At 40.0% G+C, this 20,793-nt stretch overlaps 1 protein-coding gene across 1 annotated transcript in view; it reads right to left on the reverse strand.

The window, feature by feature from the left end:
- PAWR (pro-apoptotic WT1 regulator) overlaps positions 1–20,793 on the reverse strand; it is a 140,274-nt gene that overhangs the window by 25,037 nt on the left and 94,444 nt on the right. The window contains exon 3 of the mRNA XM_034772053.1: positions 4,945–4,979. Within this exon, the coding sequence (XP_034627944.1) occupies positions 4,945–4,979 (35 nt within the window). The remainder of the gene's footprint in view (positions 1–4,944; positions 4,980–20,793) is intronic.

Raw genomic sequence — 20,793 nt, forward strand, 5'->3', positions numbered from 1 at the left:
GAGAACCCTTTTATGGCCACCCAGCCAGCCAGTTAGCTATAAAATCTCTCAGTAGTTGTTCTCTACTTGCTTTACCTGTTAAGGGTTAAAAAGTCTCCCGGCATAGGTAAAAGGAAGGGAGTGGGCACCTGACCAGAAAAGCCACTTTTTAAAAATCGGGGGGGGGGGGGGAATTCCCCTTTGTCTATCTATGTTGTTCTCCTGAAGAGCAGAGACAGAGCTGAAACTATGCTGTAAAAAGCTTTGGGCCAGGTATGAAAAACCATCAGATCATATCTAGAAGCTACTCATTTGAAACCCCAGATATGTAAGTAGATCAGGAAATGTCTAGGAAAATGCAATGAAATTTATCTCCTATTTCTTTATGGCTTGTGGACTCCTCTGTGCTAACCCCCAAATGCTTTTGTTTTGCTTGTAACCATTAAGCTGGACCTCAAGAGAGCTATCTTGATGCTTAATCCTTGTAATTGTTTTTTTTTAATCTAGCAAAAAGCCTCAATTCCAAATGTATTTTCTTTCTTTTTGTTTTTAATAAAATTTACCTTTCTTAAGAACAGGATTTGATTTTTGAGTCCTAATAGGCTTGTGCCTATGTTGTTTAATTAGCTGGTGGCAACAGCGGATTTCCTTTTTTTCCTTTCTCAGCTCTTCCCGGAGGAGGGGGTGAAAGGGCTTGAGGGTACCCCACAGGAAGAAATTCCCAAATGCACCTTCCTGGGTTCTCAAAGGGGGGTTTTTTTGCACTTGGGTGGTGGCAGCATCTACCAATCCAAGGTCAGAAGAAAGCTGTAACCTTGGGAGTTTAATACAAGCCTGGAGTGGCAAGTATTAATTTTTAGAATCCTTGTGGGCCCCCACCTTCTCCACTCGAAGTGCCAGAGTGGGGAACCAGCCTTGACAAAGAGGTTCTCATCTGACTCTTATTGTAAATTGATCCAGCCAAGTCTGTCTGATCCATGAACCATTGCAAAACCTTTGAGTTATTCTTAAACCCTGATTTGCAAGTTTGTTGTTTTCTTAAATTAAGACTTTAAGACATTTTAAAAACACTTGATCATAGAAGCCAAATAGCTCCAGAGCTAGTAAATGGAATTGAAAATGAGCTGTTAAAGTGAACCGTATCTGTATTTTCTTTTTTCCAACTCTTTTGTGTTTAAATTCCTTGCCATGATTGTTACATTTTCAACTGAATTTCTGATAACAAAAAAGTTGATTCCTGTGGATATGTACTCTATGATCAAACATTCAAATAAAGTCAGCCTGATTGTGTCATTTCACCATGAAACCATCAATTATACATTCAAATAAATTAGTTTCTTAGGCCAGGTGATATAATCACAACCCACTCAGAAAAATCAAAGTTACTTCAAGGGGATGCATGCCTGACTCCCAAAAAATGAGTGCCCACATAGCGACTTGGGGACTGTAAAAATCCAGGGGTTTGACAGCTTGCAATGAGTAAAATGACGCACACAGGTCTGGGTTAGGGTATAACTGAAGACATTTGGAAGATGAGGAAGTGGGATTTTGTCACAGGAGAGCATTTATATGAATGTTTTGTATAAGCAAAGCATTGAGAAAGTATTCATTCCCTTTTTTAGGCCTTTCATACCCCATAGTGTTAGCAGTAGCTTTCCTCCCACTGACTACTAGATGATTGAAGGCAAAGCAGATTTTTTGATCTGGCTGGTGTTTAAGACTGTATACTGAGTCTCTTTCAAAGATATAAAATATTAAATTTATTTTAAAGCAAAATACTTAATCATGTTATAAAGTAAATATTTGTAACGGAGCCTTTAATTATTGGCAACAAGTGAAGTGACACCTTAAATCAGTGGTTCTTAACCTGGGGTGCATGCACCCCCTGGGGGTGCGAGATGCCTTTTCTGGGGGTACAAGACATGCCAGATCTTTTTTAGAAGGTAAATCATAGAAAACACAAATTAAGCACAGGAACGTAAGTACAACTACTTGGTTTCATCAAACCTATGTATTTATTAACATTATACATTTTAACAATTACTGTAATATTACTGTACAACTACTGTAATATACAAAAAATATCTAGGTTTAAGGAGTGTGAGAACATATTTTGATTTTTGATAAGGGGTGCGCGAACATATTTTGAGAACCAAAGGGGTGCAGGCTGCAGTAAAGGTTAAAAACCGCTGCCTTAAATTCTACTACTCCTCAGATAAAATTCTCTGTGGGAGGGTCAGTTTGAGGGACCTCAAAGTTCAAGGAAGAAAATTATCAGAAAGTTTCTCCTTTTTGATTTTTGAACCTTAAGATTGTGAGATAAGAAGACCAAAAAGGGAAAGACTGTCTCTGTACTGAAAATGCTTCCTGTGGTAGCAGAATGGCAGATACTTGCAATGTTGAAGGGTTTTTGATTAGAGGCAATCCAGAGGCAGGGTCCCGCAATTGTAAACTAAGATCTGCATACTGAACTTTCATTGTCCCATCATTAGTGAGGCAGACTCAGTTTGTCTGGTCAAGCCATGACAGTTGTCAAGAAGCAGGATGCTTCCTGTCCACAAGGTCTCAAGACAAAACCTTCTCTATCGATAAAATGTGTGTTTAACTAGGAGAAGGGAATCTGCATCCACATCAGGCTTGTACGCTGACAGGAAATAAAACCTGGAGTACTGGTTGGCCTTCTAACCTACTGAGGAGCTCCAGTTCCACTGGCCCTGAAAGCAGGGAGCTTGTCTCTACTGTGCTCTCAATGAGTCTTCTCTGCTGGGCCCAGGTAGTGTGGATGAGGAAACTGACGGTTTGAATTCAAAGTGAACAAGAGACCAGGGTGGGAGGCTATGGACGACAACTCCATTCATTATTCTTTGAGAAAATGAATAGCCAGGAACAAGGAAAGGCTGTAGCAATGGGAAGTATTCACAGACCACATATACAAGTACTAAGAGCTTGAACACCACCCACTTATGTCGGTATAACTTGCATGGCTTAAGGGGTGTGAATAAGCCAGCCCCTGGAGTGCCATAAATTACACTGACCTAAGTGCCAGTGTTGACAGCACTATGTCAGCAGGAGAGCTTCTCACAGAAGGGGTTATATTATGCTGACAGGAGAGCTCTCTTCTATCAACATAGAGCATCTTCACCAGACGCACTACAGCAGCACAGTGTCATCAGTTCAGCTGTGCCGCTGTACCGCTTCTAGTGAAGACTAGCCCTAAGACTACCGAGGATGTAGAATATCAGCCACAGACATAAAAGGATGAATGAACAATTCTGTGGGGTAGAATGACACTCCACACTACTAGAGATACTAAGGGTTGGTTACAACTATTCTAATACAATAGCCTATGAAGACAGAAAATAAATTTGGTAGAGAGAACAAAAAGATTATCTTAATGTAATCAGGAAAAACCAAAGGTATGGCAAAGTAGCTTTTGAATAATGGACATTAAAAAGGGAACATTCTTTGGTTGAGTTTAAAACAAAAATCTATTGACACGTTTTGTTTTAGCTGACATGTCCACAGATTCTCAGTAATACTTCCTAATAAACTGACTGAAACTGAGTAGTAAAGGATGGCTGTATCTATATTACTGCTAGGTTGCCAAAAATTACAAGTTATTGGAATTTTATACTCTTTCACCACTGTACCAAACAAACTACTGCAGCACTATTCTTCTCTGAAGTTCCAAGATTAGGACCACAAGACTCTTGGTTCAAAGGCTACAAACAAGACATTAACAAATAAATAGAGAACAGGATGTTGGGCATATCTATCTCTAGTGGCAGGTATAGAATCATAGAATATCAGGGTTGGAAGGGACCTCAGGAGGTCATCTAGTCCAACCCCCTGCTCAAAGGAGGACCAATTCCCAACTAAATCAGCCCAAACAGGGCTTTGTCAAGCCTGACCTTAAAAACCTCTAAGGAAGGAGATTCCACCATCTCTCTAGGTAACCCATTCCAGTGCTTCACCACCCTAGTGAAAAAGTTTTTCCTAATATCCAACCTAACCCCTCCCCCGCAACTTGAGACCATTACTCCTTGTTCTGTCATCTGGTACCACTGAGAACAGTCTAGATCCATCCTCTTTGGAACTCCCTTTTAGGTAGTTGAAAGCAGCTATCAAATCCCTCCTCATTCTTCTCTTCTGCAGACTAAGCAATCCCCGTTCCCTCAGCCTCTCCTCATAAGTCATGTGCTCCAGCCCCCTAATCATTTTTGTTGCCCTCCACTGGACTCTTTCCAATTTTTTCACATCCTTCTTTGTAGTGTGGGTCCCAAAACTGGACACAGTACTCCAGAGGAGGCCTCACCAATGTCGAATAGAGGGGAATGATCACATCCCTCGATCTGCTGGCAATGCCCCTACTTATACAGCCCAAAATGCCATTAGCCTTCTTGGCAACAAGGGCTCACTGTTGACTCATATCCAGCTTCTCATCCACTGTAACCCCTAGGTCCTTTTCTGCAGAACTGCTGCCTAGCCATTCAGTCCCTCGTCTGTAACAGTGAATGGGATTCTTCCGTCCTACATGCAAGTGCAGTATGTTGGTGAATAGGACAGTACCAAATCAGCCCAAGGACAACTGTCCCCCAAACCAGAGGAGTGATTTCACATGCAAGACTGAGACAAACAGGTGGCTCCTATGTTACTTCAGACAACAGCCAACTTACCTGCTTTGGTGGAGAATGCTATGGAGAGCACCAACTCCAGTAAAGTCTGACAAAATGCTGGCTTAGTTGGTTAAAAAATGGCAAAATAATAAAAGAACTATTAAGAGATGGTTACATCTCTTACTCAGGTCCTGTGATTAAATACTGGCCCAAAAATCAAGTCATGGTATTTACAGCAGAGGGAGTAAGGCCCTACTGTTGACAAATATTCCAAATGTTTAATCAACTTCACTTCACTTTAGACAGGTTCACAATATGCAATAATATTTTTAGAAACTAAGTCCCTTACCTTTTATATCTGCTTGAAACTGTCCTAGAGGATTCCTACAAGAAATTGAAAAAACAAAAGGAAAATATAATTTCATGCTTTTCATTAAATACACTAATGCTTTTATGAACACTCAACCATCTCATATACAAGCAATTTACAAATAATTAAAAATTAGACTTGCAATTTCAGATCAACATAAACATCTAGCTTTTACATTATCCTGTCTATGACCTACTAGTCCAAAAGTAGCAGGTAGTAACTATAGGGTGGGGTGGGACAGGAGATAGGTGGGGAGAAGAAGAAAGGGCCCTACAGCAGAGGTAGAGCCAAAATTCTGATGAGAAATCCAGATCGCTGCCTCATCCATGTGCTGCAAAATCCAGATCCCGGCCCTACTCAGATGTTAAGGGGCAGGGTCCGAGATTTCTATAAGGACATGCTTTCTACATTCCAACTACATTTCAGCCTTTAGTTAGTAGGAGTCACATAAATTTGAAGACCCTTCCAGAATGTTCTGGCTACCGAAAGTGTAGGTAGATGTCTCTCCATTATTCTACCCTTCCTTATCAAAACACCAATGTCTGTTTCTACTGTTGCTCCTCGGTTTGTTAAAGGACAGCTGAGTGAAACTGCTACGATTCTTTAGGGCCACTGCTGAACGACAAAAGTAAAACTGTCCAGTGTTTTAATTTCACTATGTAACTGCTGAGCAGCAACACTGAAGTATTCTGTCTGCAGACTCAGTAAGACAGTACTGTGTTCATTTGCATTCAGTTAATTTTGCAAACATGATCTTCACATATTTCTAGACAGTAGTTCAAATGTTGCAAAAATGGATGTTTGAACTTCGAACTTGACAGAATCAGCTTTGTACTCATCACTGGTTCGTGGATTTATTTTACTTTTTTTAAAAAAAATCTACTTTTCTGAATACAAGCCATGAACATATTTGCTTTTTTCACTGCTGCTATGCAATGGATGCAGGTTTTTACTAAGTGGTCTACAATGTTGCCTAGGCCTGTTTTTCTTTAGAGTTACAGTTAAATTTAGAACTTGTCAATATAACAGCTTTCTATATCTCAAGCAGTCCAGGATTCAGTTTGCGTTTACTTATCAATTTTTTGAATTAACTGAGTTTCATTTTTCTTTAATGTTCATAGCATTCAGCTTAGAACCTTTATTTTGTATGACCTTGAAACCGTACCACTTGCAACCACACACTTCATATTGGCTATTTTTAACTAATATTTTGGTCCATCAACCACAGCTGGGAAACCTCCAGCACAGAGATGCATCCTCTGGGTGGTGAATGGGTGTAGCCAACTTGGTGAAACCTAGAAGATTGCAATGAATATTACAGAATAAGGTGCTGTGAACCAACAGTATGTAGGAGAAGGATGGCCAAACAAAAAATCCCAGACTGACCACATTATGATTAAAAGGCACAGATGCCACTTCTATGGACTAATATCCAACAGTGACCAAGTAGGACAGTAATAATGAACTTCTAGCAGGAAAAATTAAGTTTAAGTGGAAGAAAGATAGTGCAACTGGAGCCAAATTTGATTTTGATAAGTTAAAGGATCGCTCTGTGAGGGAGGAATACAAGGTAGCGCTTGCCGGGCATTTCAGGCTATTAATTTGCGATGATGAAGAAATCTCACTACAGACTGGATGGAAAATATTCAAGGATGCAATACAAAACAGCAAAGGAAGTTACTGGAATGCATAAGCAAACAAAAGCTGTACAAACAAGGAAACAAGAATATTACAGGAAAGGTGTAAACAAGCTAAGAATGCTGGGAAAGTGAAAGTAGTAAAAGCATTATGCAAAGTGGAGAAGTCAAAGGTTGGACAAGCAAAAGTTTTGGAAAGAAGATGCTCAAGAACTAGAGAAGGCATCAAGAAAACAAGGTGTAAACAATATACAAAAAGGTAAAATTATATGAAAACTCAGTCTAGTCAATGATGCAAGTGGTGAAGAAGGCTGCCAGTGAATGGACGACAAATGCCAAAGACTTGCTGGAAACCCGGAAGGAACATTTTGACAAAGTGCTGAACCCTGCATTTCACCCAGAAGCAAGCATTCTAGACATGCAAGATGAACCAGGCAGCTTGCAAGGCAGAATGGATATCAGCTCTGAACCACCATCAGATAAAGAAAGAGCAGTGAAGCAGGTAAATAGGAAAGCTACAGGAATAGACAACATAACAGCTGAACTGCTAAAAGCCAGTGCAACAAGTGTTATCAAAGCATAAGGGAAAAAAAACAAAACACAACAGGGGATATCTGAGCAAGAGGAGCTATTAGACAACTGGCTAACAGCAATAGCTGTACTAATCTTGAAGAAAGGAGATTCTGCCAATTCAAATAATTATAGATATATAATGCAGAAGAAAAACAGATGACATGGTGGCAAAGAAAATAACATAAGCACAACCAAGATCAGTTTGTCCTAGAGGCTGACCACCGGCTAAATGGCAGGATATTGTACACAGGGACACGAGCAGGCGGGGCTTAACAGAGGAACAAATCATGGACAGAAATGAATGGTGCTGCTGTACTGCTCCCCGTGTCTTCAAAGATGCTCTGGGATTAAAGCAAGACAGGTAGCTTATTGAATAACTATTCAGTGTTGCATTCTTTTTCTGTAATAATAAAGAAACTGAGCTACCCTGAATCATTTCCCCAGTTGTATTGGGTTTTGGGGGTTTTTTGGTAGAAAGATGTGCACTGAAACAGCAGAAATGAATATAGCATTTTGTACCCTGCTGATGGATCTTGGCCAAAAAATGACCATGCAATTTTTTTTATTATTATTATGCCAACTGGTAGGAATATCCTATGATTACCCACTTAAAGATGTTGAAAAACAAATTTACAACTGTTGTGTGTGCATTCAGAGAGTTTTACAGCTACCTGTTTCTCTTCAGGCTCTGTGTGGTTTTCCCGCCTCTCCTCCCCATCCCCAATGTGAGTAAGTGAAGCTCCAGTGAAAGCAGAATTCACCATTTCCCTTTATTATTAAAAAAATCATTTATCACTTTTCTATTCTGGCATTGTAGATAGGAAAATGGAAGACAAGCAGAGAGTCAAGAGGACTTTTTTTCTGTTACAGTACTTGTGATAAAATACATTATGTATATTAAGAAATAAAAATACTATATGCAAGGATATAATCACGTCAATACCTAGTGGCCATTCAAGATCAGAGGTTTAGAGGGGATCTACATGGAAAGGTAGGACATGTTCAATCTAGTGAAAAGATGGTTGAGGTTAAACACGGCAAGTCTACAAATATTTAATGAGATGTTCTAAAAAGAAGAGGAATCAATTATTCTTTTGGTCGAAGACCAAGCTGGTTGCAACAATAAAGAAAAATAGTTTAAAATTCAGGAAACACTTTAAGAAAAGTTAAGCAAGGGAAAAGGTGCCTAATGAGGCTGAACAATCATTATCGCGGATTATAGTAAAGAATGTAACAAGACACCCATCGATAATGATAATGATCTAAAGGTCTAAGTTTATCAATGAAGCGAAAGGTAAGAGATATTTTAGTTTCCACTCTTGTAAAGCCCTTTGCATCCTGGGTGTTAAGTGTGTAATGTCTTACATGTAGATACAGTACAAAAGTAAATTAGCCAGCGATGATAAAGAAAATTATGAGCTCGTTATGGAAAGATGCAAGCTAACTATTTTAACCTGACATCAAGTGTTAGCTATTTTACAATTCACAATGGCTAGAAGTGGGACTTTTATACCATTGGAAAACTAGTATTTCACAGCTTTCAAAGAGGAAACAGTCACTCCTAGCTCTGGATGGCCAAGGAAATAGAACTTTAAAATTGTTACATTAAGTTTACCAAGATTTATTCACTTAGATTCTCCCTCCCCCCCCACTCCCTGAACCAGTGAACTCACAGTGGTGAAGAGTATGGCTTTATAAAAGTGGAAGGATGCAAGAAACAGTACCAATTTATTACATTACAATATGGTGTTGTATAAAGTTTCACCACTCATAAGTTAATGCAGCCATCCTATGCTCCTGCCCCCACCCCAAAAAAACAAAAACAAAAACTTTTGTCCCAAACAGCATCACGTACTTCTTTAAGCTATTTGTGTTATTTGTAAAGCAACAACAATATGCTTTAAAAGTTTAATAAAACAAAAATAGAGAAAGTAATTTGCCACAAAAAAGTTTGTGATCTACAAGAAAAATAGAAGACAGGATTAACTGGAAATACCACAGGAAGGGGCTAACTTGTACAAAGTTTATTATTACAGCTCACTGCTTGTGCGCCTAAATATATGATCAAGTCCCTTTCCCCCTGAACTTTCCTCAAGATCTTATTTTTTCCATGCCCTAATTACATCATTACACTGAATTATTATATATATATAAAAAAATTATTATTGCATTATGTTTGTTTATTGATCACTAATAATACCACACAACAGGGGCAATAACAACAAGAGTTAAGAGATTCAAAATAGGCTGAAGTGAGGGAGAAGACTTCAATTCTTCTATACATTTCAGCAAACTTTGTTCCACTTAGGTAGCTCCAAGCTGCCATAAACCCAAAAATAGTGGTCACTGGAAGATTCCACAAGCACAGCAGAATCGTCAGGTGCCACAGAGTAGAGATCATTCTAAGCCCTTTTCCTCCATACTCCAGAATAACATTTGATCACCAAATGATATTTCATTGAATAAAGCTTTTTTTTTTAATTAAAGAAAAATTTAATCTTTTTAATCACTTCCTCACAGTAACAAAAGGTACAGATTCATATCACATACAAGAGGCAACTCCCTCTGGAACCAAGGTCTGCACTGTCAGCACTCTGAGTTCAAGAATTACTATCCTTCCTTGTTCTCCTCTCCTTGATCTCCATTCTTCACTTCTATTAGCCTAGTGACAGAAGAGTCAATGTGAACATGTATCTAGTATTTGGCAATTCCACAGAATGCCACTCTGCCCCCTCTTCTTTTTAATCTAGAGAGTGGCCTATATAAATATTTATATATGGGGGACCAGATGGTCAGAAAACAGAATATGGGACATAGCACTTTTCAGCCTTCAACCACTAGTCAAAATATGGCTCAGATCAATAGTGTGTGAAGAGATGGCTGTTTGCTACCTTATGTGAAAAGAATTTGGTGGTCTCAATCTAACTCCCCAGAACATCAGTCCATGGTATTAAAAGACCCAGCACCATGACTGACACTAAATAGTATCCTGTGACAGTCTCAAAAGAGGCAAAGAACCAAATCAGTACCTATGAGCAGTTATTCTCTCACTTCTAAAAATGCTTTCCCCTGGTCACGAGGGAAACATTTCTACTGTGCATGCCATATTTATCCCCTGAATAGAGGACACTAGTCTCCAGCTCATAAACATCCCATTTGCCAAACATTAATGTGTCTTAATATTGTAAAATGTTTATACATGGCAATTCTGAACTCCTTAAGTGAGGCACTAAAAGGCTGACTAAATTCAGATATGATATGGGCCTCCACTCATCTTCCCACAGAGGTCTTTACTGAAGCGACAAGTAATTACAGTTAATGGCATATAATGTATACACATATTACTGAAAAAGCTTGAAATAATGATGTCAGATAATGTTTACCATTTACATAGGATTTAAGAATTAGTAACCAATCACCAAAAAAATTTAAAGGTAGTTCCTATAGCCTCTATGGATCTATTACACTAGACATTATCTTAATATTGCAACACAGTATACAACTTCATTGTTCTCCAAGGAGAAGAGGAACTTTATAATGCTTTTTAAAAAAAAATCACTTACTTTCACTGATGATCACCATCTTCATGTATATAATGCAAATACCTGGGGACAATTTTCCAAAGGGAGCTTCTTTAGTGTGGGCAAATCAGGCAGTGAGGTACACAATTACATCCACTTGTAAGACAGGAATGAAAATGTGGGGAGAGGAGCAGGTAAGCTAATATCTTTTTATTGGACCAACTTCTGCTGGTGAGAGACACAAGCTTTTGAGCTACACAAAGCTCTTCCTTGGGTCTGGGAAAGGGACTCAGACCAGCTCAATACTACAGACCTAGATCGGTAGAAGTACATTGCTCAGCAACATGAAAAATTCACACCCCTGAGCAATGTAGATATACCAACTTAACCCTCGCCCAGGTGTAGACACTGCTATGTCAATGGAAGAGCTTCTCTTGTCAACATAGCTACAGTCTCTTGGGTAGGTGGATTAACTACATAAATGGGAGAGCTTCTCCCGTTGGCGTAGGAGTGTTTTCACTTACACACTGCAGCTGCACCGATGCAGTGTTTTTAGGTGTAGACCTGCCTTCAGAGTGTCACAGCTAAATCCAAGTTTGAACAGATAGTTTAGCATAAGTAACAGGAGTACTTGTGGCACCTTAGAGACTAACAAATTTATTAGAGCATAAGCTTTCGTGGGCTACTGATCTAATAAATTTGTTAGTCTCTAAGGTGCCACAAGTACTCCTGTTCTTTTTGCGGATACAGACTAACACGGCTGCTACTCTGAAACCTGTCAATTTAGCATAAGTAGTTAGCACATACTCAAAGAGAACATTCAAGTTGAAGTGGCCCGTTTACACCCCTGTAATCATTGGACAAAAAAGGGAGATTAGTTGGTTACAGATTACTGTAATAAACCATTAATCCAGTGTCTTTAGTAGGACTGTGATTTTTATCGTCCATCAAAATTATGAATTTAAGCTCCCAGGCACATCTTTTGAAAGTGTGCAAGTTTCCTATGAAGATGAGGACTGGTAGGTCAGACAGAATAATCAGTTTGTGAAAAAGTGTTCACCCACAGCTGAGAGGGTGTTTTTGTCTTATTTTTCTATGTGAGTTCATTTGAGAGTGTGGTGACAATCTGGTTTCACCCACATAGTAGTTACTGAGGCATTTAGTGCACTAGATGAGGTACACCACATGTTGTGATAGGCATGTGTAGGACGCCTGGATCTTGAAAGGTGTGTTGGGAGGGTGTTGATCATTATAGCAGTGGAGATACATCTTCAGGTTTTGCATCTATTCTTCTAGCAGGGTCTGCCACTTTGAATTGGTGTCCTAGTCTATGGGGAGCTTGCTTCTGACGGTGAGCCTGGAGAGGTTGGGGGTTGTTTGAAGGCCAGAAGAGGAGGTTCATAAAAGATCCCCATCAAGTATGATTGCAGTTGTTGGATATACCCCAAATGGGTTCAAGGATGAATGGACTATAAGGTGGATAGAAAGCTGGCTAGATCATCATGCTCAATGGGTAGTGATCAACGTCTCGATGTCTAGTTTGCAGCCAGTATCAAGTGGAGTGCCCCAGGGGTTGGTCCTGCGGCCGTTTTTGTTCAATATCTTCATTAATGATCTGGATGATGAGATAGATTGCACCCTCAGCAAGTTCGTGGATGACAATAAGCTGAGGGGAGAGGTAGATATGCTGGAGGATATGGATAGGGTCCAGCATGACCTAGACAAATTGGAGAATTGGGCCAAAATAAATCTGATGAGGTTCAACAAGGACAAGTGCAGAGTCCTGCACTTAGAATGGAAGAATCCCATGCACTGCTACAGGCTGGGGACAGTTCTATAGAAAAGGACCTGGGGATTACAGTGGAAGAAGCTGGATATGAGTCAACAGTGTGCCCTTGTTGCTAAGAAGGCTAACGGCATACTGGGCTACATTAGTAGGAGCATTGCCAGCAGATCGAGGGAAGTGATTATTCACCTCTATTCTGCACTGGTGAGGCCACATCTGGAGTATTGCATCCAGTTTTGCCCCCACTACACACACACACACACACACACTACAGAAAGGATGTGGACAAATTGGAGAGAGTCCAGCAGAAGGCAACGGAAATGATTAGAGGGCTGGGGGCACATGACTTATGAGGAGAGGCTGAGGGAACTGGGCTTATTTAGTCCACAGAAGAGAAGAGTGAGGAGGGATTTGATAGCAGCCTTCAACTACTTGAAGGGGGTTCCAAAGAGGATGGAGCTTGGCTGTTCTCAGTGGTGGCAGATGACAGAACAAAGAACAATGGTCTCAAGGTGAGGTGGGGCGGGGGGGGGTCTAGGTTGGATATTAGGAAAAACTTTTTCACTAGGAGGGTGGTGAAGCACTGGAATGGGTTACCTAGGAAGGTGGTAGAATCTCCATCCTTAAAGGTTTTTAAGGCCCAGTGTGACAAAGCCCTGGCTGGGATGATTTAGTTGGGGTTGATCCTGCTTTGAACAAGGGGTTGGACTAGATGACCTCCTCAGGTCTCGTCCAACCCTAATCTTCTACGATAGGTGACAACTAGGGGTGTGCAGTTGGAGGGGGTTTTATTTCTGTATTGAAGCAGGTTGTCTCGGGGTATTTGGCCCATTCCATGATGCAATCTACTTCTCTGGTGGAGTGTCCTTGTTTGATGAAGACAGTTTTGAGTGTGCTAAGGTGTATATCCCAGACTTTCTCCTCAGAGCATATTCTGTGGTATCTGAGTGCCAGAATAGATTTCTTAGTGTGTTTGGGGTAGTTACTGGAGCTCTGAAGGTAAGTGTGGTAATCTGTGGGCTTCTTGTATATAGTTGTTCATAGGCTTCCATTGTTGAAACGGATTGTGGTGTCCAGAAAGTTGATGCTAGTATAGTATAGAAGTGTTCCAGAGAGAGTGGTGGTTGCTGAAGTTGTAATGGAAATCTAAGAGGGAGTTTAAGTCATCTGTCTAGAAGATGAAAATATCATCCATGTATCATAGGTATATCATTGGTTTCCTGGTGCATTTGTCCAGAAATTCTTCTTCAAAGTTGGCGAATAGGAGAGCCATCCTAGTACCAATGGCTGTTCTCATGGTTTGGACAAAGTATTTGTTGTTAAATGTAAGATTGTTATGGTGAGGAAGAAATGGATGAGTTTGAAGATTTATTTGGGGTGTCTATCTGAGGGTTATCCATTGTCTTATAAATATTTGAGGCAGGCAGATATGCTGTCATTGTGAGGGATGTTGGAGTATACAGAAATGACAACCCTAGTGGCAAAGATGGTGTTCTGAGGGAGGATGTTAATGTCATGGAGTTTGTGGGGCAAGTTGGTTGTGTCCTGGAGGAAGCTGGTCCTTTGTGTGGTCTTTTGTTTGAGGATGGTTTCTACAAGTCCCGATATTACTTCAGTAAGAGTGCCATGGCCAGATATGATGGGTCTGCCTGGGTTCCCTTGTTTGTATATCTTTGGAAGCATGTAGAAGGGTCCTGGGGTAGGTTCATGGGACATGAGTTCATAGAGTTTCTCTTGGAGTTGTTGGAGAAAGGATTTGATTATACCCATAAATTTAGAATAAACTATCGTATGGGGTCTTCTTTGAGTTCTTTATAGTAGGTGGTGTCAGAGAGTTGTCAGTTGGCCTCCTAACATAATCATCATAGTTGAGGATTATGATGGTGCCCCTTTTGTCTGCAGGTTTGATCACTATCTGGTGATTAAATATCAGGGACTATATAGCTGTCCCCTCAGCAGTGGATAGACTGTGGTAGATATGATCTTCGTTAAGGATTGCATAGGCATTTTTTTCCCCCAATGCAATTAATGTAATGATCAAGAGCGTGGTTTTGTCTGCTCTGTGATGTCCCGTCAGATGATTATTTTTTGTTATGACTAGTGGTGGGAATGTGGTAATTGTGAGTGGTGGTGTCATTGTTGTGAAATAATTCTTTGAAGAATTCTTCTAGTTCTCCACATGGTAGCATGGTTCTGTGAGGGGGCAGAAGTTCACTCCGTTACAGATAATTCAGCTCCAGTCAGGGGTGGTCTAGATAAATTGATATTCGGGTGTTGTGTAGTGTTCGGGTTGTGGTTTCTCCCAGTGGTGTTCTGTGGGTAGTTGGCTCCACTTTTAGGCCTGGTCCACACTAGCCCCCCACTTTGAACTAAGGTACGCAACTTCAGCTACATTAATAACGTAGCTGAAGTCGAAGTACCTTAGTTTGAACTTACCGCGGGTCCAGATGCGGCAGGCAGGCTCCCCCGTCGATGCCGCGTACTCCTCTCGCCGAGCTGGAGTATCGGCGTCGATGGCGAGCACTTCCGGGATCGATCCCAAAAGATCGATTGCTTACCACCGGACCCGGAGGTAAGTGTAGACCTACCCTTTGTTTTCATGTTGGATGGCTGTCATCAGGTTTCCTTTAATAGTTCTTTTGGATTTCTTACATGACAGCTATATGTTTGCTATAAATGGCAAGTATTTCAACACTGGAAAAACAATTAACAGAGCATTGTGCTGTGTTTTAAACAAGGTATCAAACACAGAGATAGAGTTTATAAACAACAGATAAACATAAAAAAACCCCATAAATTAGTATTCTGATCAGCAAAGTTGCCTTGCAGACTTGGTAAAGTTTGGCTTATGTTATTTTGGCATTTTTATAACAAACACACAGTTTAAAGTATTATTTTGGTTCTCAGTGCACGCAATAGAATAGAACTATGATGCCAAGAGCTGTGTTTTTGTGCTGTCATTCTATTTTGAAAGATTATTAGAATATGCATTAGTTATCCAAAAGACATTTGGAAGATACAAATAGATGCACTTTTATAATAAACTGTATTATGTATCTGTTCAGACAAAAATGGGTCTTTCACAACTTTTCCAAGACATAATATTAGTTTAAGCAAAACACTGGTTTCTTGCCTAAGGAAATTAAAAAGAAAGGGGAAGGGAAATGAAATACAAAGGATTGTGACAAACTGAAAACTCCTTTGAGACTGCAAAATCTTTGGGGAAGGACAGTGACTTCATCTGTGTCTTGTCTTCACAGTAGATAGTACCCATGCTTAATAGATAAGAATAGTACAATGTACCTCTGGTTTATATTTATAGCCTTTTTAGTGTGGCACCCACCTGAAGTTTTGAAATTTGTTTTGATTATATTCATATTTAAAAACACTTAGTGAATTGGTAAAATAATGCATTCCATTTCAAGAGCTGCAAAGACAAAGTAACTCATCTAAGAGTCTCAAGAAGACCTCCCTGCACAAAGTCTCACTGGAAAGAGTTTGAGTGTCAGAGAAAGTCTGAGTGCAAGGAAACAAGCAATAAACCAACAAATAAGTAAATGGACTGGCAAAGAAGCTGGCAGAGAGAAGAGATGAATGTATGAAGTCATTTGTAATATTAACACACTGGTTTCTTTTATAGTGGGAAAATATTTTCAGAGATAGATTCCGTTTTAAGAAGTGAGGTTATAGTTAAACACTTTTGCACCAATAATGTACTTAAAAATAACTTCAAAGGCATGGTTTCATCTCTTGCACTTTATTGCGACAGCTTTCAACAATAAATGTTACTATTAACAATTTATGTAATTTAAAACTGTTTCTTCTCTTTCCCCATCTAATCAATTCAGATTAACTTTCCTTCCAGCTACTGGTTATTTCACTTGGGCCACATGTAGTTTACAGAAAATCTGGATGTGCTCAAAAATGTGTTAGCCAACAGGTTTGAACTAACAGAGTTGTCTGGTGTTGGCCACAACTAGCTTACAAAAGATCTGTTAAACCTTATATATATTAGTGTTCAAAAACATGTTAGTTAAAATGCATTAGTTAAAACTTTTTAAAAAACATGATTTTCTTAGTTTAGTTGATCCCTGTGTTTGTACATTAGAATGTTCATCTTCAAGCACTGTTCCAATTTTTAAAAAATTAGTTACAAGCCACTGCCATTAAAGTAGACTATGTTGCCTGCATACAACCATACTATTGACATGCACTAGTACCCTGTGGATATGTCTACATTACAATTAAACACCCGCAGCTGGCCCATATCAGTGACTTGGCTAAGGGGCAGTTTAATTGCGGTGCTTGGGCGGTGCTTGGGCTAAGGGGCAGTTTAATTGTAGTGTAGACTTTCAGGCTCAGGCCACAGCCCAAACTCTGGGACCCTCTGACATCACAGAATGTTAGAGCACAGGCTCTAGCCTGAGCCTGAACATCTACCCCGCAATTAAACAGCTCCTGAGCCCAAGTTAACTGGCATGGGCCAACCGTGGGTTTTTAATTGCAGTGTAGATATACCCTCAGTGTCAATCCCTTCACAGGCTCAAACTATACCTCCATCAGCTTTTTAAAACACAAATTTAAAAGTCCAAAGATGCAGGAGGGAGGACACATGAAGTGGGAAAATAGGTCCAAACTCTTTCAAGAATTTCAGAATGGTAGGATGTAAGAGACTGAAGACCCTCAAGACTGTAGGATGGTATACTAACAACTGCAATATTAACTGTAACTGAAATCTGGCACAATCCAAACTAAACTAAACAATCAGTAATAGTTTACATAATTGCCTGCAATTTTGATTAAGATTACCATACCTGTTGAAAACTCAATGAAAATGTTTTCCATTTTAAGGCATAGGCTTTCTTTGTTGAAGACTAACAATTGTCCAAGTAAATCCTGCTTAAATTCTCTGGAATAGTCTAAGCTATTTTTCTTCAGTAAAGACAATGTGTTTTTTTTACACACAGTGCTGGTGGAGACATGGCACTGGTAGATTTAAAACTCTATGTAGTTAGAGGAGGTCTGTACCCCACAACTGGGATGTACCTTGACTATGTCTACCACTGTCTTGTAGGATTTTATATCAAAATATCTATTAAAAAGTGTTTATTATATGAATGGTGAATACACAGCCTACCAGGCTAAGGAAGATCTTGAAGGGTCTCACTAATCAACATATTTGGGAAGCAATTTTCTCCTGGATCAGATTGGCTGAGATCAAGGGTTGGGTTTTTTTGCTTTCCTCTGCAGCACGGGGCAAGGTCACTTGCAGGTTTAAATTAGTGTAAATGATGAATTCTCTGTAACTTGAAGTCTTTAAACCATGATTTGAAGACTTCAGTAACAAAGCCAGAGGTTAGTTGTCTATTTCAGGGGTGGGTGAGGTTCTGTGACCTCTGACGTACAGGTGGTCAGATTAGATGATCATGATGGTCCCTTCTGACAAAGTTTATGAGACACACTCATCCCAACTCTATGATTAGACCCAGAAGAAACAGTATCTGAGCTGGAGATTCTGATGTGAGGACTAGGGAGGTTCAAATCCCAAAACTGATGTGCTCAAATAGAAAATAAACTACTATGAGAGGTTACATCCAATCTTATCACTCTTTGAAGCAGACTTATTAGAAGGAAAGTGTATATAAAAACAAATCTTGACTTCAATATAGTTGGGAGTTATTTATCAGGGATGCAAGGGTCTCTCCTGGCTCTAGAGCAAAACTGGGAACACTCTGTTTTCTGTCATAATTGTGCTAACTGGGATTTTCTTTATTTGTGAAAAATTGATGTAACACATGAATCCTTTGAGACTATTTGTCTGGAACACTACATTTTCAACTCCGATTGCTCTCCAGCATGTTCTCTTGGCTGTGGCTCTCTGTTCCTAGCAAAGGCACTATGTAGCTTGCAGTAAGCTGGACTAAAATTTTGTGATGAGGTCCATGGAATCTGCAGAACTTAAGCCTGGCAAAAGACAAAGATCTACCAAAGGTTTATTTAAACTTAAGGAATTGCAGAGAAAGAGGATGCAGAGAGTATGCTCCAGAACCCAAGAACAAATAGCTATGGGAATACTGAGAGGCCAAAGAAGTACCCCCTCTACTTCCCCTACACCTCCCCCCCACCCCTACCAGGTCTCCTTGAGAGAACTGTTGTGTTAGGAGTTATAGTGTCATAGAAATCCCACCTACAGTTGATTCCAACCCCTTGAAGATTTCTGGAGGGAATTTTCACACAAACAACACTGAAGTTGTTTTACACAGTAAAGCTTTCACAAGTTGCAAGCTATCCTTGCAGCTTCCATCCTGTCTCCTCCTGTTCACACCATGTTCCCGTGAAGCTGGGAGTAGAGGTATTTATGCCATTTCATCACATTCCCATTGCTCCCTCTATGCCACTGTAACTGTACAATGTCCAAACCCTTCTACAGACAGAGGAACCCCACCCCCCAGCAATAAACTCCCCATCAGATTTTATATTCAGATTTCCAAAATTACTCTGTTAAATATTTTTTCTGTTAAGGATTTTCTAGAGATTATTTCAAAATATGGAGAATCTTTATTTATCGAGTAATATCTCTCTGATAAGTAGCCGTTCTAAAAAAGTAAGTTTTGTTTTATGGAACTGTTGGGTGGTGATTACCTCATCCATTCTTATTAATCAACTAAAATACATTTAAACAGGAATCTGCTAAAAATCAAACAAAAATAAAGGCTGACCTATTGTAATTGAATAGCTCGACAAAAATTTTTCACATTTTGATCTTCCTTTCATTTGCACACTATCAAGGCTGGAACCAAGACCATCTAAAAGAGAGTTATGTAATGTATACTTTTTGTGTTAACATGGCTAACAGGATGGGCAAAGATTGGACCACAGGAAAAAAAAAAAAAAAAAAAAAAGAAAAAGACATTCTTTTATTCCTGGGATTAACACTCAATTGTTAATATATACATATTGTAGACCCCAGAAGTCCCTATGAGGATCAAGACTCCGCTGTACTTGACATGCACAAAACATATGAAAACATGGTCTTTGCCAACAAAGTATACACTCTAAGACAAAAGTTATGAGATGGGGGAAAGATACAAATGGGGTGGGGGAAAGATACAAATAAATACATACAAGTTTTATATACACACACCTTAATAAATCTGCAAATGGCAAAAGTAATATGCCCACTACTCCCAAGCTCTGGATATATGGACAGCTGCTTTGAGGCACTGTGGCAGATATTAGGGTTGCCAACTTTTTAACTGCAGAAAACCGAAAACCCTTGCCCCACCCTGCTCCTTTCCCGAGGCCCTGCCACCCGCTCACTCCATCCCCTCTCGCTCTGCCGTTGGCTCTCCCCTCCGCCCCCCACCCTGGCTCGCTCGCTCACTCATTTTCACTGGGCTGGGGCATGGGGTTGAGGGCTCCGGCTGGGGGTGTGGGTGGTGAGTGTCCGGCAGAGGGAGCTTAATCCAACCTGTGAGAGCCTCCATGAGAACGGTGCTACCACGGGACAGGTGAGGAGCATATCCAAGGGAACAGGGATAAAAAAGGACCAAATAGCTGGGCACCACATCCAGGAGAGAGGGCAGCCAACAGTAGGGTAGGAGGTGACGATCAGGGAACAGAGAAGCTTGTATAGAAGAGAGCGCAAGGAACAGAAAAGATGGAAGGAGACTAAATGAAGAGCAGCAGGATAATGACGTATAATTAGCTTTTTTTCCCAAGAGCAGACACTTGGCAGTAAAAATATATCAACATTTTTTATGTAAGTAATTGCTGTTTTTTCCACCATGATGTTATGCAACTGTAAGTGGGAAGGACAATATTATGATACACACTATGAAAAGGTTTGAGAACCCATCTATACACCTGTTTCTATAGCAAAATATTTTTTTGCCTATGTTTTCTGCAAGATAGAAAAGGAATCTATTTTACTCAGTTAGACATGTATGAATATATTTGGCAGGAGTCCACCACATGCCAAGCCCTGTTCAGGTCTACCACTTTCATCTAGATACTCACAAGGCCCACATCATTGCAGTGTAACCTGCCTTCAAGCTCATGTCACAATTTGCATTAAAATAGTTCTTGGAGATTCCAGGTGGAATGAACTTTGCTCTCTCGGATAAGTTACATGGATCTGCTCTCTCGGATAAGTAAAGCCCATGAAGATTAAGTGATATAATGAATACCTTTCTCAGGAAAAGCAAGCTCTCGGTAGATCTTAAACATTTTGGGGTTCAGACCTTGTTCAAAAACCCAATCACCTTGCCAGTACTACAAAGAAATGACGGAGGTGACTGAGAAAGCCATA

The sequence above is a fragment of the Trachemys scripta genome, chromosome 1, assembly GCF_013100865.1.
Source record: "Trachemys scripta elegans isolate TJP31775 chromosome 1, CAS_Tse_1.0, whole genome shotgun sequence".
NCBI lineage: Eukaryota > Metazoa > Chordata > Testudines > Emydidae > Trachemys > Trachemys scripta.